The following is a 16,028-nucleotide window of genomic DNA, read 5'->3' as shown; positions in this document are numbered from 1 at the left end:
GAATTTAAATAGGTAAAGAAGTTTGACTTAAGTCTAAAAATAGTCAAAAGATTGTGGATATCAAAGCAACAACCAAGAATTTTGCAAAGGACAGGAAGGAAGGAATAAAGTTTTTTTTCAGTAAAAAAAAATCTTAGCTAAAAAAAGGTGAAGAGACTAATTTGATTAGTAGGCGTTAAACATTGTTGAGAAGACAGCAAGAACTGTACTGCTTGTGTTACATGGGTAGTTTCAATTTTATTGTTTTTCTATTTGTTTACTGCTTCAATATTGCTTTAGATGTTCTGGACGTTGTACAAAGGAAATTTATATAAAACAGTCCTGTAGTAAGGAGGATTTTGGTTTCTTTGAAAGTCAGGGTATATGTACATGGAAAAAATAGTGATATTTTTAAGGCCATGTGTGACTAAATGACCAAACATATGGTACATTTACTAAGTATTGGGATTTTCTGAGAGAAGAAGAGATCAGTGTGGGCTGGAGTAGTCAGCAGGCAACCTTATGGACACTAGGGATGATAGATTTTAGAGCCATATTTTTCATTTGAAATCTAATCTCAGCCACTTACTGTGTGACTTGGGCAAGTCACTTGGCTTTGACTACCATTTATTGAATATCTGTTTTATCCAGGCATTGTACTACATTCTTTATCTATATTACTTTTAATCGATTAATCAATTATGGTCCTCCTTGAGAAAGTGACACTTAAACAAAGGTATGGAGCAAGTGAAGAAGGTAGGGAGCATGGCTAGTGTATTAAGGAAGAGTGAGCAGGCCAGGGGTGGCGGGTTGGAGGAGGGGAGAGTAGTAGGAGATGAGGTATGAGAGCTAACCAGGGTCAGATCCATGTCAGTCTACTGCAAGAACTTTTACTAGGAGTGGTGAGGAGGGTTCTGAGCAGAGGAATCCATGATCTGTTTTATGTTTGAAAAGGGTTACACTGGCTGCTGTATTGAAAACTGATTTTAAAAGGGCAAGGATGGAAACAGGGAGAGAAGTTAGGAGGACATTAACATGAGAGGTAATGGTGGCTCAGACCAGGGGGTTGGTTGGCAGTGGTATTGGTGGGGAGTCATCATATTCTACATTGTAGTAGATTGGATGAAGAATGTGAAGAAAAGAGGAGTAAAGGATGACTTCCCTTTCTAATTTCTTAATCTTCTTAAGAACTTTGAAAGGAAATATTTTTGTCCCTATTTATGAACTAGGAAATTAAAGACCTAGGGCTTAGTTGACTTGTCAGTCACGCAGCTGGTGAGTGCAGAAGTAGGTTTCAGACTCAGATTTGTCTTGACTCCAAAACCCATATTCTTTCTACTGTCCCATAATGTAAAATATGTAGTACAATGCCTGAAGTATATTAGGTGCTCAATATGTTGTACTTTTTGTTCTTATTATTTTCTTTTCACTCAGAGTCAAATTCTTAAAAAAAATTTCCAAGTTCGTAGATCTAAGAATAGTTCATGTAACTATAGGTATTATAAATTTAATCAAAATATGATTATTAGGATAAATTTATTTGCCAATTCTGTATATGATTCACAATTTTGATACCCAAGGAAGTTCTAAAAACAAGAATAATCATCCATTGGCATTTGGAAGGTTTTTTGCATAGATTTCTAAACTTAGAGTCTTACTAAAATTAATATTTCTAATCTGCCTAGAGATTTCATTTTTATCTGTTTATGCATAGCCCGTGGAAATTAAATATGTTTATGTTGTATATATAAACTTCATTATGCAAAACATGTTTTTTAAAGCATTTTAAATGCTAAAATCCTTGAGAGAAGCGTTATGTTTAAAATCAAAGTATTTGCTATGGATCCAAGTATAGAACATTAAGATATCATCTGATTTTTTTTTTTTTATTATTTTATAGGTGTAAAAGGCTTAATCTCCAGCCTTTAGCTTACCTCTGGCAGAGAAACCAGGAAGATTTGCTCCGAGAGATGATATCATCAAACATTCAAGCAATCATCATCAAAGTAGCAGCTTTGGGTATGTAGCCAGACTTTCAAGGGAGCTGTCTGTTACCACACAGATAATCTGAGTTCACTAATAAACAGTTACAACAAAAAAAGAAAAAGTGATTTAGAACATAAAAATGTGGAGTAACAAGCTGAAGAAATTGAGTTAAGGGGAGGTTTTAAAGTGGGTTTTTGACCATTTTGACCAGAGTGGTTAATGGTGAGCCTTATGATTTTTTTTCTAAATATATAACTGCCTCTAAAACTGGTATTGTGTTATGATCCTTCAATTTAAGTTCTTTTTATAGGATTTGGAATTCAGCTTCATAGGAAACAGGAAATATAGGCTGATTGTTTTGTTTGGGTTTTTTTTTTTTTTTTTTGGTGAGAAAGATTAGCCCTGAGCTACCACCCGCCGGCAATCCTTCTCTTTTTGCCGAGGAAGATTGGCCCTGGGGTAACATCCGTGCCCGTCTTCCTCTACTTTATATGTGGGATGCCTGCCACAGCATGGCTTGACAAGCCGTACATAGGTCCATGCCCAGGATCCAAACCTGCGAACCCCGGGCCACCAAAGCAGAGCGTGCGCACTTAACCACTACCCCACCGGGCTGTTTGTTTTTTGAAGTTTCTTAAAATCTGTATTTGGCACAACACATGATATTTTCCTTGTAGTTTTTTAAACATGTTTTGAATGATGCTAAAATAGAATGATTGGCTTTGTTTGTGATATCAGAAATAAGCAGGGTAGTGAGTTTTTGTTGGGGATGGTGAGAAAATCATGTTTGAGAGAATGTCATTTGATCAGTTAGCACCGACACAACAGGCAGGGGGTAATCTGATCCAAATATAGATATTACGTACACACAGTTAATTTGTTGTTTTTGAATTTTTATAATTATATTCATTTTCAAGAAACCATAGGGTTTGAGCCCAATACATTAATTTCATGAACCTATTATAGTAAATGCCCTGGAGCCTCGGGGTTCTCAAAGCCTAAATCATGTACCTCATCTGAGAGTGTTTACCATGCTGATCTCTGAAATAACGAGGTCTCAAGCGGTGGAAGATTTTACAGACAAATTCACATTTTAAACAGCGTTAAAAGAAAGATCCCATAATATTTCTCCTTGGTAAACACCAAGCTACTACTCTCTTCTTGTTGAAGTCAAGGTGTTGTCTTGAGTGGAAAGCTGTCTTAAGAGAACCTGCAGTTGATCTCAGCTGTTAAAGAAAGAAAGATTGAGGTGGTGTTATGTTCTCATTTTTGAGAAAAAGTTGCTCAGCACCTCTTATGATTAAAGTTCTGTTTCTTGCTATAGATAGATTTGTCATATGAGTTTCTATATGAATCTATGCAAAGTGCACTTTCTCGTTTTTTTCTGTCTCTCACTCTCTCTTTTGGATTTTCTAAGATTGCGTAGTTCTGTAATGAAGTTGATGTGAGGTCTCACTGGACAGTACACATTCTGTCCCTTTAGTACTAGAGAATAGAATGAATTAGAACCCCGAGAGAACCTGCCTTATTAGAAAGACAGAGCCATAGAATATGACGTTATTGCCACCTTAGTCCTAGTATGTAACTGATATTGCGTGTTGTTTCATTTGTGTGTGTGGATGTGGGTGGGCCTCTATGTAGGGGTTAGAGATGGTGATTAACTATATTAAACTTTTGGGTAAAGTATAAAACTGAGCTAAGTTGTCCTTGGCATCCCAATGGCAAAAGCATAGATCTGATTTTAACGTTTACAGCACATAGTTTTCTATTGATTGCCTATAGGTGTACAAAGATGAAAGTTATTCTTGAGAACAGTACTAAACAAAAGTTTATCGAGTGGCACGTTCCTTCTAAAGACACAGAAACATATAAATGATGCCATATAGGTTTTCAAGCTTTTTTCCTCCCATTTAAAATTTTCAGAAAAGGTTTTAAACAAAAAATAGGACAGTAGGATCTTTCCATGGGGAAAGGGGGTCAAGCAAAGTTTTGTGGCCCATTAGATTACAGAATGGTCTTATAAAAGGGTTGGTTCTACATGGGTGTATAAAAATATATTTCTAATAATTGTGTCACATATCCTTGGTGTCTTACAGGCATCAGTGAACTCATGAAAATTTCACATTTACAGTTTAGTGTTTAAAGAAGTTTCTGGTTTTTAGACTTATTTAAGGAACAGTTTGCATGTTGGATTTAAGAACAAGCTTGCCACATAGAAATATTTATTTTTAGTTATATGAATATTACATGAAAACAATCTTGCCATATAATACTAAATTTTCATAGATAAAGAAAAGATTCCATGTGTTTTCTATGCTCCCCTCTCCCACCAACCACTCCCTTTCCCAGAGATACACACCAGAGTGATGACTGATCATCTTTCTAGATCACTTTTTTTTTGCTATGTGTATATGTATGTGTAGAAATACTATGATTGTTTTATGGGTTTTTAAATATGATATGAATGGTGTCTTACTCTGTGTATTGATGGGAAACTTGCCTTTTTTACTTAACAATATGTGTTAGAGATTTTTTCCATGTCAATAAATGTAGATCTACCTCATGTTTTGTTTTTTTTTAAGTAACCTTTTATTGAATTATAAATACCAAAAAAATGCACAGATTCTTAGTGTACAACTTGATGAATTTTCACAGTGAATGTACTTATATAATCAACACCTAAATCTAGATATAGAACATTACTAATATCTTCCTAATCAATACTTGTCTTCCTGAAGGTAACAGCTCTCTTGACACTGAAAACTGTAGATTTTCCTGTTGAATTTTATATGATGGAATCATGTAGTATATTCTCTATTGTGTCTGTCTTCTTTGGCTAACATTATATTTGTGAGGATCTTTCACATTATTGAAAGAAGCAATAGTTTGTTCATTTCTTATTATAGTGTAGTGTTCCATTGTAGAAATATACCCCAATTTAATTGTCCATCCTATCATTGATGACGTTAGGTAGTGTCCAGTTTGGCACTATTATAAATAGTGCTGCTATGAACATATGGGGTTGTCTTGTACATTTTATGCCTAGAACATCCATTTCTTCAAGAAGCCTCGGTTTCTTTGAATTGGAAATGATATATATGTATATGTGTGTGTGTATATCTAATACCTATGATAGTTTGAAATCAAATTCAGGACTATATAAGGACTATAGTAATTCTCTATTTCATCTGTGCTTCCTTTCTTCCACAGTGGAAAATCTTGACTCTCAAGGACATAGGAGATGTTATTTATCAGAAAGTCCCATAATTACTGGGAACGAAAAGACCAGTAGGAGGTCTGCAATCCATTCTTTCCAGTAACTGGGATAAGCCCCCTGGAAAGAAAGAAGAACTCATATAATTTCCTTATAAACAGTAATTACAGACATCATAGCAAAAATAAACAAACAAAACAAAATCACTAATGGTATTTACTAGTGGGGAAGAGTCTTTATCTTTGGACTACCTTTAGCAGAATGTATCTGGTGGCTATGATTGATTTTGGTAAACAAATTTGAATCTTTTGGTTTGGGGGCATGACTCCCTGGAACATGTCATGTAAGGTATGTGACTATCTGAATATGAAATAGAGATGTTTTATGACTGAAGTAGCTATCTTCTGTGGTGATGTAAACCATGTGCATTGCTTGGAGACTTTACATGTTAACCTGCATCAGAGCATGTCCAGTGTGGCCAGAAAACACCTGGAGGGCTACACTGATGGTCCTGGCCTTGTCCCTGCTTCACTTTGCTTGTATCCTTGAAGTTATTAGTAAACCTTGATACTAGGTAAAGGTTTCTGGTTTGTGTAAGTCTGATTTGACAACACAGTCTCTTGTTATTGCAAATTGGCCTAGTCAGTAGCGTTTGTTTTCACACCCACCCATATATAAGACAACTTTTGGCAACAAAAAGGATAGAAAGTTGTGGTGAGGACTTAGGTATTGTTAGTAGCCCTGGTAAAAGCAGAACCCTTAAAAAAAAGAGAGATGGTAGTTGGAGAAAAAGCATGAGACCGTATTTATCCGTCACTGGAGAACCTTCTGTTTCTGGAAAGATATATTTGCTTGCAAAGTAACTAAATCAATCACTAGAAAAACCATGCAGGTCGTTGGAGACCAAGGTCAGGGGACTACTGAATGCTAGGAGTATTCTGTTTAAGAGTTAGGGCTTTTCATAGTAAATACCAGCGGAAGCCTGGAGAGTAACTGTTGACGTGAATGGGAGGTCAGATGTGTTTGCCCAATCCCCAGCAGGGAATCTTAGGCCACATGTGCCGATGGGGGTGGAATGTAGAACTCCTTAGGATTGTTAGATACTGGGCTTAATGAACAGTAAGCCCTAGGAAAGATAGGAATTGTGCACTGAAAGTCTGAAAGGTGACACTTGGCTGTGTATGGAGGTGCTATAGTGGAGAAAACCAAAGTAACACTAAGGTTAAGAATTGGAAAATCTAACTGGAGAGCCTCTTCTGTGGTCATTTCACCTTTACCTGAATGCATAATCAGTATGGATATTATGTGTGAACAGGATATGTTGCCCTTACCCTTTTACAGGGGATATCTGCTAAATCTGGCCCTTCATCTAGTTTTAACTGGCCATGCTAAATAGGAGCCTTTGGAATTGCCCAGGCCCTTCTTAGTAGTAAACATTAAGCAATAAAGAATTCCAGGTCAATAGAAGATCACTGCTCATTTTTAACAGTCCTGTATGTCTAGTTCCTGGAGGTTAACAATACACTATCAAGGATTATGCAAAGTAGTTCCTCTGATTGCTCTATCTGTACCTGATATAAAAAGACTATACTGGAAGTGCAAAAAGACCAAGCCTAGTATGCCATGATAGCCATGGCCAACACCTACTTTTCCATGTCAATTTCAGAGTCCAACCGTGCACAATTTGCTCCATTCTCATGGAATGGAACCCAATATACATTTACTGTATTGCCACTGTAATATTTGAATTCATCATCACAATCCAGTGAGGTAAGACTTGGACTTGAAAACATTAACACTGAGTAAGTGCATTACATTGATAAAATCATGAGAATTGCCTCTTCTGAGGAAGGAACTCAGGAGGAGTTAAAGACTATATTAATCCATTTGAAAAATAGAGGCTGGCTGAAAAATGCAGCTAAAATTCAAGGGCTAGCTCAATCTTTGAAATTCCTGAGAATTATATGGGCTGAAGCAACCCTGGGACATTCTTCAAATGTGAGAATTAAGTTAATATTTCTCACAGACTTCACTAATAAGCAAGAATCTCATACACCAGCAGGGCTTTTTGGGTTTAGGCAAAACCATATTCCTCATGTAGGAATCCTGTTTTCCCCTATTCACAGAGTCACCATAAAGAAATATAAATTTGAGTGGAGACTTGAGCAAAAACAAGCAAATTGTAATCCCCAAGAGAAGGAAGGTGGATGAGGTGAGTGCTACACTTGTCTCAGCTAACTGCCTGGAGGTAATTTCTACTTAGCACAGGAAAGAGAACCAAACAGAGCCCAGGGAGTTTCACTGAGTTGAGGATACAGAGAGTCAGAATTCAGAGAGGCCAAAGGCTGAGATTCTGTGGGCTAGGATACCAGAGAGAAGGGATCTTCATGGAGAGAAACCTCTGCAGAAAGCTTCCCTCCAGTCTTGCGCTGAGTATAGATCTGCACATGTGTGAAAGGGAACTGCCTCCAGTTGGGGAAAGAGCCATCAAAAAACAGTATGCTGAACCATTTCTGGAGTTCGTGTAAGACTGGAAATCTCTGTGTTTCCACCAGTGGAAAGACCTCATCATATGTGAGATATCAGGTAGAGTCCTCAGACAGGTATCCCCTTAGTAGTCGCGAGCCTTAGACTAAAGTCTGCTATAAACCTCATCTGGCAAAGCTTAAAGCTGATTCCAAGTAACTTAACTCATGCCAGAACAAAATCTAAAACTATTTAAAGGGATGCAATAAAATCCAATGCACAATAATATAACATTCATAATACCTTGAATCTAAATTAGCAGGCATGTCAAGAAGCAAGAACATTTGATTAATACTGAGAAAATTAATCAAAATAGACCCAGATTTGGAATTAGTAGGCAAGGAAGTTTAAACAGCTCTTATGAATATGCTCAGTATGCTCAAAAAACTAGAGGAAAACATGATTATGGTAAGGAAGGAAATAAAAGATATAAAAAGGCCCAAATACAACTTCAAAAAGGCATTATCTGAAATGAACAATACACAGCAATTAGACATTGCAAAAGAGATGAGTGAACTTGAAGACAAATAGAAACTGTCAAAAATGAGGCATAGAGGAAAAAAAGGACTGAAAATAGTTAACACAGAATCGATGAGCTGTGGGACCATACAAGCAGGCTAACCTAGGTATAGAGTCCCAGGAAAGGAGGTGGAGAGAATATTTGAAGAAATAATGGACAAAAGATTTTTCCAATTTGATGAAAACTATGAATCTACAGATCCAAAATGTCAAAGAACCCCAAACAGAAGAAACATGAAGAAAATCACAAAGCACAGTATAATCAAATTGCTGAAAACCAGTGGTAAAAGCATATCTTAAAAGCAGCGAGTGTGAAAAGATTAATTCTATACGGAAAGCAAAGATAAAAACATCAACAGACTTTGCTTCAGAAGCTGTGCAAACTGGAATATGATAAAGAGACATCTTTAAAGTACTGAAAATCAATAAAAGTCACCAAGAATTTTATACCCAGGAAAAATAAATTTCAAAATGATGATCATATAAAGGCATTTTCAGATATACAAAAGTTGAGGGAATTCATCACCTGCAGATCTTCATTACAAGTAATATTAAGGGAAGTTTTTTAGACAGAAGGAAAATAATAATGAAATTTGAATCTACAAAAGGAATAAGGAGCAATGTGATTAGTAAATAGAATAGATAAATTTTAAATTTTTTCTAACTTTTTGAATCACTTTAAAAGATATATTAGATTATTTAAAGCAAGAATAACGGCAGTGCGTTGTGGAGCACATGGGAAGTAAAATAGATAAAGTAGTGCAAATAACAGAAGAGGGGAAAGTACAGTGAAATGAAGGTACAGTGTACACGATGTAGTACAATGTTATTTGATGGTAGACTGTGAAAACTTAAAGATGTAAAATGGAAACTAAGGCAACTACTAAAAAATAAAACAGGTGTGCAGGTAGTAGGCTAATAGTGGAGAGTAAAGTGAATATTGTACAATAATCCAAAAGAAGGCAATCAAGGGGAGGAAAAGTATATAGAACAGCTGTGGGATACAAGTAAAAGTCCATATCATATAATTCCATTTATATGACATATTTGAAAATAGAAAAGTATACAGACACAGGGTGCTCACTGGTTGCAGATGCTGGGATTGAGGGAAGGACTGACTGCAAAGCAGGAAGAGGACAGCTTGCAGCTTCTCTCATGAACTTTTTAGAGCAGCGGAAATGTTCTGTGTTGTTGTGGTGGTGGTTACATGCCTGTGTATATTTACTGAAACTTAAAATTGGTGGTTTTGTTGTAAAACTGATTTTAAAAATGAAAATGAATATGGCAGTGGGTAAGATTCCCCAAAGACGAGGACTGCCATAGAGCGGGCAAGGAAATTCTATTGGAGCTCTAACCAGAAGCACCAAGGGACTACAAGTGTTAACTAGGATGATGCCTATCCTACTCCAAGCTTTATTTAACTTGTTAAGGAAGCACCATCGGAAAGTACAGTTGAAGACTGGAGTAGCCAATTCCCTATCCTTCGTCCACCTCAATATATTCTGACCGTTGTACCCATTTCAGTGCTACAAATACACAGAAATGGACAAGAAGTATTTCATGGACATACTACATTTGTTAACACCTTCAGATCAGTGGTGTCATTGAAAATTGGAATGGGCAATTAATGCACTAGTTAATTAAAATGGCTGGTAAAAAAAGAAATTGAAGGGCTAGCTTAATCAGTTAAATGATTCTGTACTAACATTGACTATGAAAGGAAGTAATGCCAAGACTCTACTGGGACGATTTTTATGATTGGGAGGCAAGAATCAGATGATAGGGGACGATGTAAGTATACAACTATATATTTTTTTATATTTCACAAAATTTTTATTTTGTTTTGCCTGATCTGGTGGTCCCAGGCCTGAGTTTAAAGTTACATTACCGAAGGAAAGTGTCATCAATGCCCAAAACACCATATTAATATCAAAATTGACAGTGCATATTCTTAAAGAGCCTTAGGGGTATGTCATAGCTTCACCCAGGTAGGCAAATTAAATCCTATGTATAAACACAGGGCCATGTGTCCTGTGATTCTTTATCTGTCAAATCCTGTAATATCAGCCTGGGGGTGAGTTCAAGGAGAAGTGTTAACAAGGCTGCTGTTTTTACTGGCCCTGTGGGTTCTACATCTATTGAGCCAGAAAGACCAATCACAGGGGAAAGGATATGGGTCAAAACAGGTAGTAAATGGAAGTGGAGGGAATGGTAGATGATAGAAAGGCACTTATAAGTGGATTACAATCCGGGGGGGCGAGGGGGGGGCGGGAGCAAAATCATGTGACCTCCATGCCAGTGCCTCCAAGCTAGAGAATAATACTCTTAGGTCTCCCTCTCAGATCTGATGCCAACTACTTAACTGATGTTGAGAGAAAACTTGGACCTGTTTTCTGCAGGGAAGGGAAGTTGCCGATGGACGAGCTTTGCTTAAAGATTCCACCTGGATAATCTGGAGCAACAAAGTGACAGAGTGCAACTTGATGACTCAATGTAGGGGTAGTTTACTACAGTTACCACTCAGTTATTGGTTTATAGGCTATGATTACCATTCTGATCGTTTTTCTGATGACTGTTACTGATGAATTATATAGGAGGAGGATTCTGAATAATAGAGCTTTTGCACTCTTTGTGGGCATGAATCAAAATAAAAGTTGCTAAGACATCTACCTAGGGTTAATGGAAAGCAGATTTCTGCTGCCTGCCATAGCTTGATTTAGTCCTTCGAATATAGAATATGTGAATGTAAATGGAATTCATTTAAGGAAATTGGAATACCACCCTTGGGGGAGATGGATTTGAAAGAGGTATAATGAATTGATATTACTGATAACTCTTCTCTGGAGTTATGCGAAGTACATTTATGGAAAACCTATGCCACCCAGGCAGAGCTATATTTGGTATAATATACTAATTGACAATCTCATGGGACTTATTATTTTTGTAAACCCTTTTCCTAAATTGCGCAAATCTCACTAATGTACCATGGTAATGACCCATGTTGTGGCTTGATTACTATTGCCTCTGCTGTGTCAGATGTTCTGTAGGGATTTTTGGTACTGGTCGTAGGGTTCTACATCAGACCAAAATAATGTTCCTGACAGCTCTTCAGCAGGAAAAGGACTTGCTAGTCCAAAGAGAGACACTAGAGGGAGCTCTCTTCCAGGAGACTGGCTGCATCTAGATCTGGCCCTGGAGGGACAGACAACAGAGCTTTAAATGATTGAACTAACAGAGTACTTTCATGGAACATCATATCAGTCAACAGTACAGGAAGAGGGCCTGTATCCTTACCCAGGAAAAGACTATTGAATATTGTAATCATGATGGATGTTGCTATTTTTAAAGATCAATGACCAGGAGTATCAGAAGCCAATTTAAGGATGCCAATTTATGGGAATACTACAGTTAGCCTAGATTATGGTAGGACATTACTGGACAGTGTGGCCTTTAAATTTGCTTTCTAATGGCCCAGGTAACACAGATATAAAGGGGATTTGTCTTTCCCATGGTACTTTTGTTGGGATTGGACAGATAAAGGAACAACACTGTGTTGTCCAGAAGAGAGCATGTTGCATCATGACATCTGGAAGTCAATGACTGTTAAAACCTGTACTGTGATATCCGGGACGTAGTTCTGTCCTCAAACCAGATGGAATTGAGATTACTGAATGGTAATCTCTGGTCACTACTCCAGTCACTGTGAATGTGAATGTGCATGAGAAAAGTTGTTTTTGTTGGGCAAGAAATGGAGAAAGGAACGATAATTCTATTGACCTTTTATGCTAACCTGGGCCAGAGTATATCCAACGTGACAGAGAAGGACCTAGAAAGCTGTTCTGATGGTCCAGGACCTCTCCCTGATTTGCTGTGCTGTTTGATTACGTCTGTTCTTTAAATTATCAGTAAAGCTTGATACTGAATAAGGTCTTAGATTTGTTTGAGTCTGATTTGCCAATCCAATCTTTTGATTTAGCTTAATTTCTCATTTATTTTGTAGCACATTACGTATGTGGGATTGTAGAAAAAATATGTTTATATTTCTGCACAATTAGGGCTTTCTCAGCAGATTTTACAGAAACATGGGACCTGGGCTAAAAGGCAAGCATTAGAATTTAATGTATGACTGAATAGACAGTGAGAATTCCAGAGAGATTTACTTCTCTGGAGGTATGTGTTTACATTTCCAGGGTGGGGGGGATAAGACCAGGACCTTGGAGACATCTCCTAGGTTGTAAAGCTGGAGACACTGGTTTCATTCCTACCCAGAGAGATTTTTTTACATTCCAAAGTATGAAGACACAAGTCCTTCACTTTACTTTTCCAAGGAAACTCTCAGAAGGGGAGAGGGAACAACTGTCTCTTTTGTCCTAAATAAACATGCAGATTTATTGTTTCAGGACTCCTTACCTGTAGTAGATGCAATTACTTGAAAGATATCTCATTCTTATCGCCTTGCTCCTGGTGTAAGAGCTGGGGCAGAGAAGAGACAGAATAGTATTATCTACTTACTGTATGTAAGTGGTAATAATATGTGTTCTGCTCCAGGAAACTCATGTTGGCATTTGGCATATTAATAAATTATATTAATAAATATAGATATTGAAAATTAAATAACAAGTTTTAGAATATTTTTTTATCCCCAAAAAGAAACATGTACCAATTAACAGTCATTCGTCATTTTCCCCCAACCTTTCCCTCCCATCCCACTCCTAAGACCCACGAAGCTACTTTCCATCTTTATGTCTTTATAGATTTGCCTACTATGGACATTTCATATGAATGGAATCCTACAATATGTGGTCTTTTGTGACTGGCTTCTTTCACTTAGAATAATGTTTTCAAGGTTCATCTTTATTGTAGCCTGGATCAGTCTTTGATTTCTTTTTATTGCCATGTAATATTCCATGATGAATTGTCTTTTTTATGTACAGTTTGATTCAGTTTGCTAGTATTCTGTTTAGGAATTTTGCATATATGTTCTTAAGAGGAATTGACCTATGATTTTCTTTCCTAGTAATGACAGGTGTGGGTAATAAGGTTACCTTGGCTTTATAAAGCTTAGAAGTGTTTCCTCTCTGTCTATTCCCTGAAAGATTTTCTGCAAGATTGTTGTTAAGTCTTTCTTCAGTGTTTTGAAGTAATTATTGCTTAAGCCATCTGGACATGAATATTTCTTTTTGGGAATGTTTTCAATTAGAGATTCAATTGCTTTGTTATATTAAGACTATTCAGACTTTCTATTTCTTATTTCAGTTTGATAAGTTGTATTTTACTCTGAATTTGCCCATTTCTTCTAAGTTTTGAAAATTATAGGTATAGAATAGTTCCTAATATCTTCTAATTATATTTTTATCATCTGTATGACTAGTAGTGATGTCATCTTTTTCATACCAATTGGTACTTTGTTATTTTCCTTGCTTTTATCAGTCTTGCAGGGGTTTATTGATTTTGTTTGTCTTTTGATTTTGTTGATTTTCTCTATTATATGTTGGTTTTCTATTTTGTTAATTTCTGCTACTATCTTTGTTATTCCTTCCGTTATACTTTCTTTGGTTTTACTTTACTGTTCATCATTTCTAATTTGTTTTTTTTAATTGAGATATAATTGACATATAACACTGTATTAACTTCAAGTGTACAACATAATGATTCGATATTTGTATGTATTGTGAAATGTTTTCTAAGTTCTTGATACATACATATACACTAAATTTCACTCTTATTTTCTAATATGTGTATCTAAGCTATAATTTTTCCTCTAATTGCAGCTATAGCTATATTTTTGTTACCAATTATTTCAAAATACTTTCTAATTTTCATTGAAATTTCTTCTCTACCCCATGGGTCATTGAGAAATGCATTGCTTAATTTCATGCATTGGTAAATTTCCAAACAAGAGGATTTTTTATTTATCTTATGTAATTGATTCTGGCTCAATCACATTTTGGTCAGATAACGTACTCAGGATTATTTCAGTTCTTTGGAATTTTGAGGGAATGCTTTAAAACCTAATATATGGTATAATCAATAAGTTATTTCTTAAATTTTCTTTACCCATTTTATGTCATCAATTTTTCATGATTTATTGCTTTTCCTTTATTTTCTACCTTTTGCTATATGAAATATTTCAATGTTCTCTGTTCTGAGAGGGATACATCCTGCTAGTAGTTACCTTAATATGCTCAAAAGCATTCTTTAAATATCAATACAAAAAATGCAATAACATCTTTTCAGTTCTTCCTAATCAATATAAAGAATTCAAGGGGCTACACCCATGGACAGGCCAGAAACATAGTCTTATTTGGGATCCTTAGATCCCAGGGATACAAAGGATTGACTTTTGATTCATACTGGCTTGCTGTATTTTTTCAGAAATATGTTTAATGTGTTGGGTCTCATATGCACTAGCTTATAAGCTGATAACAGAGGTGAATAGAAACATTTTCAGGGCAAGATGCTCTGTTACCCTGACAGTTAATTTATATATCATGTACAGCAGCCTGTATAGGTACAGTACATTTGGGACTGTCACAGCCAGATAAAGATGTCTCTACCCCTCTTCCTTTTTCCTCTCCATAGACACATATATCAGGGACCCAGGTCAATTTTCCAAAACAATGGTTTTCAACTTCATCTGCACATCAAGATTCACCTGGTTGAGCTTTTAGAAATCCCTGTGACCAAGCTGCACCCCAGACCAAGTAAATCAGAATATCTGGGGATGGAACCGAGGCACATGTATTTTTTTAGAGCTCCCCAGATGATTCCAATATGAAGCCAATATAAAGCCAAGGTAGAGAACTACTAGGTCTAGTGCAAAAATTATCAAACTACTGCTTGCAGGCCAAATCTGGCCCACTGCCTGAATGTATAAATAAAGTGCTATTAAAACATAGCCATGCTCTTTTGTTTGCATATTGTCTATGGATGCTTTCTTGCTACAATGGCAGAGTTTAGTAATTGCCAAAGAGACGATATGGCCTGCAAAACCTAAAATATTTATTGTCTGACGTTTTATAGAAAATATTTGCCAATTCTAGTCTAGAGAGACCTAATGGGGTTTCATTCTGGTCCAGCAGTTCCACTGTTAGCTGAGTGTCTTTGAGGGGATTTAAGGCCTGGAATCTTGCCTTTCTGCCTGGACCACTGATTCCCTGTGTTGAAAAGCTATCTTCATACAGTTCCTAAGTCTTCTAATTTAAAGAAGTTTGGATCCTTTGCTTGTACCTCTTGGTGTATATGTCAGTTACTATCATCCTTTACTTTTTCCAGTCCATTTCTCCCCTATTTTTTAGGCCCTGAAGTTTGAACCCATATTATTGTTGTTATTATTACTAGTTATTGTTAGTTATATATATTGCTCCTCTTCAAAAATGAATTTGATATTTGCATTTAATAGTCTGATTTGAACAGCTTTTTTGGCACAGTTATATATCTGAGTGGGTTTTGGTGCTTGTCACTAATAATCTTATGTTACAACTTCCCTATTCTTGACCTCCTTGTGTTTTTTCATTAGTTCATTCAGGTAGAATATGTCTTCACTACCTGTCACAGGAATTGTATGTATTTAAAAAAAAAAATTATTTTTCCTTTAGCTCACATTATCTTTCTTTGTCCTTCACATATGACAGCTAACACATATTTATGGATAATCTGAGTTTTCTCCTGTTGTAAGTAACTTGCCTGTTTGTTTGCTTTTCTCATGTATTTCATTTGCTGTTTCATTTTCCTGTTTGGCAAAAAAGAAACTTGGGTGTCGTGTAACTGTGCTGCGACATAAATCCAATACACCCCTCTTTCT

The 16,028-nt window shown here is 36.3% G+C and overlaps 1 protein-coding gene across 2 annotated transcripts in view; it reads left to right on the top strand.

Annotated features, from left to right (window-relative positions):
- The window catches only part of DPH6 (diphthamine biosynthesis 6), a 182,126-nt gene that overhangs the window by 98,575 nt on the left and 67,523 nt on the right, over positions 1-16,028 (top strand). For both annotated transcript variants that reach the window (XM_087424765.1, XM_004421386.3), the window contains exon 5: positions 1,880-1,998. In XM_087424765.1, coding sequence (XP_087280891.1) covers positions 1,880-1,998 — 119 coding nt within the window. The remainder of the gene's footprint in view (positions 1-1,879; positions 1,999-16,028) is intronic.

Source organism: Ceratotherium simum, chromosome 3, assembly GCF_057802395.1.
Source record: "Ceratotherium simum simum isolate JZ-2026a chromosome 3, ASM5780239v1, whole genome shotgun sequence".
NCBI classification, from domain to species: Eukaryota; Metazoa; Chordata; class Mammalia; order Perissodactyla; family Rhinocerotidae; genus Ceratotherium; species Ceratotherium simum.
This window is presented reverse-complemented; position numbering and strand designations above follow the sequence as displayed.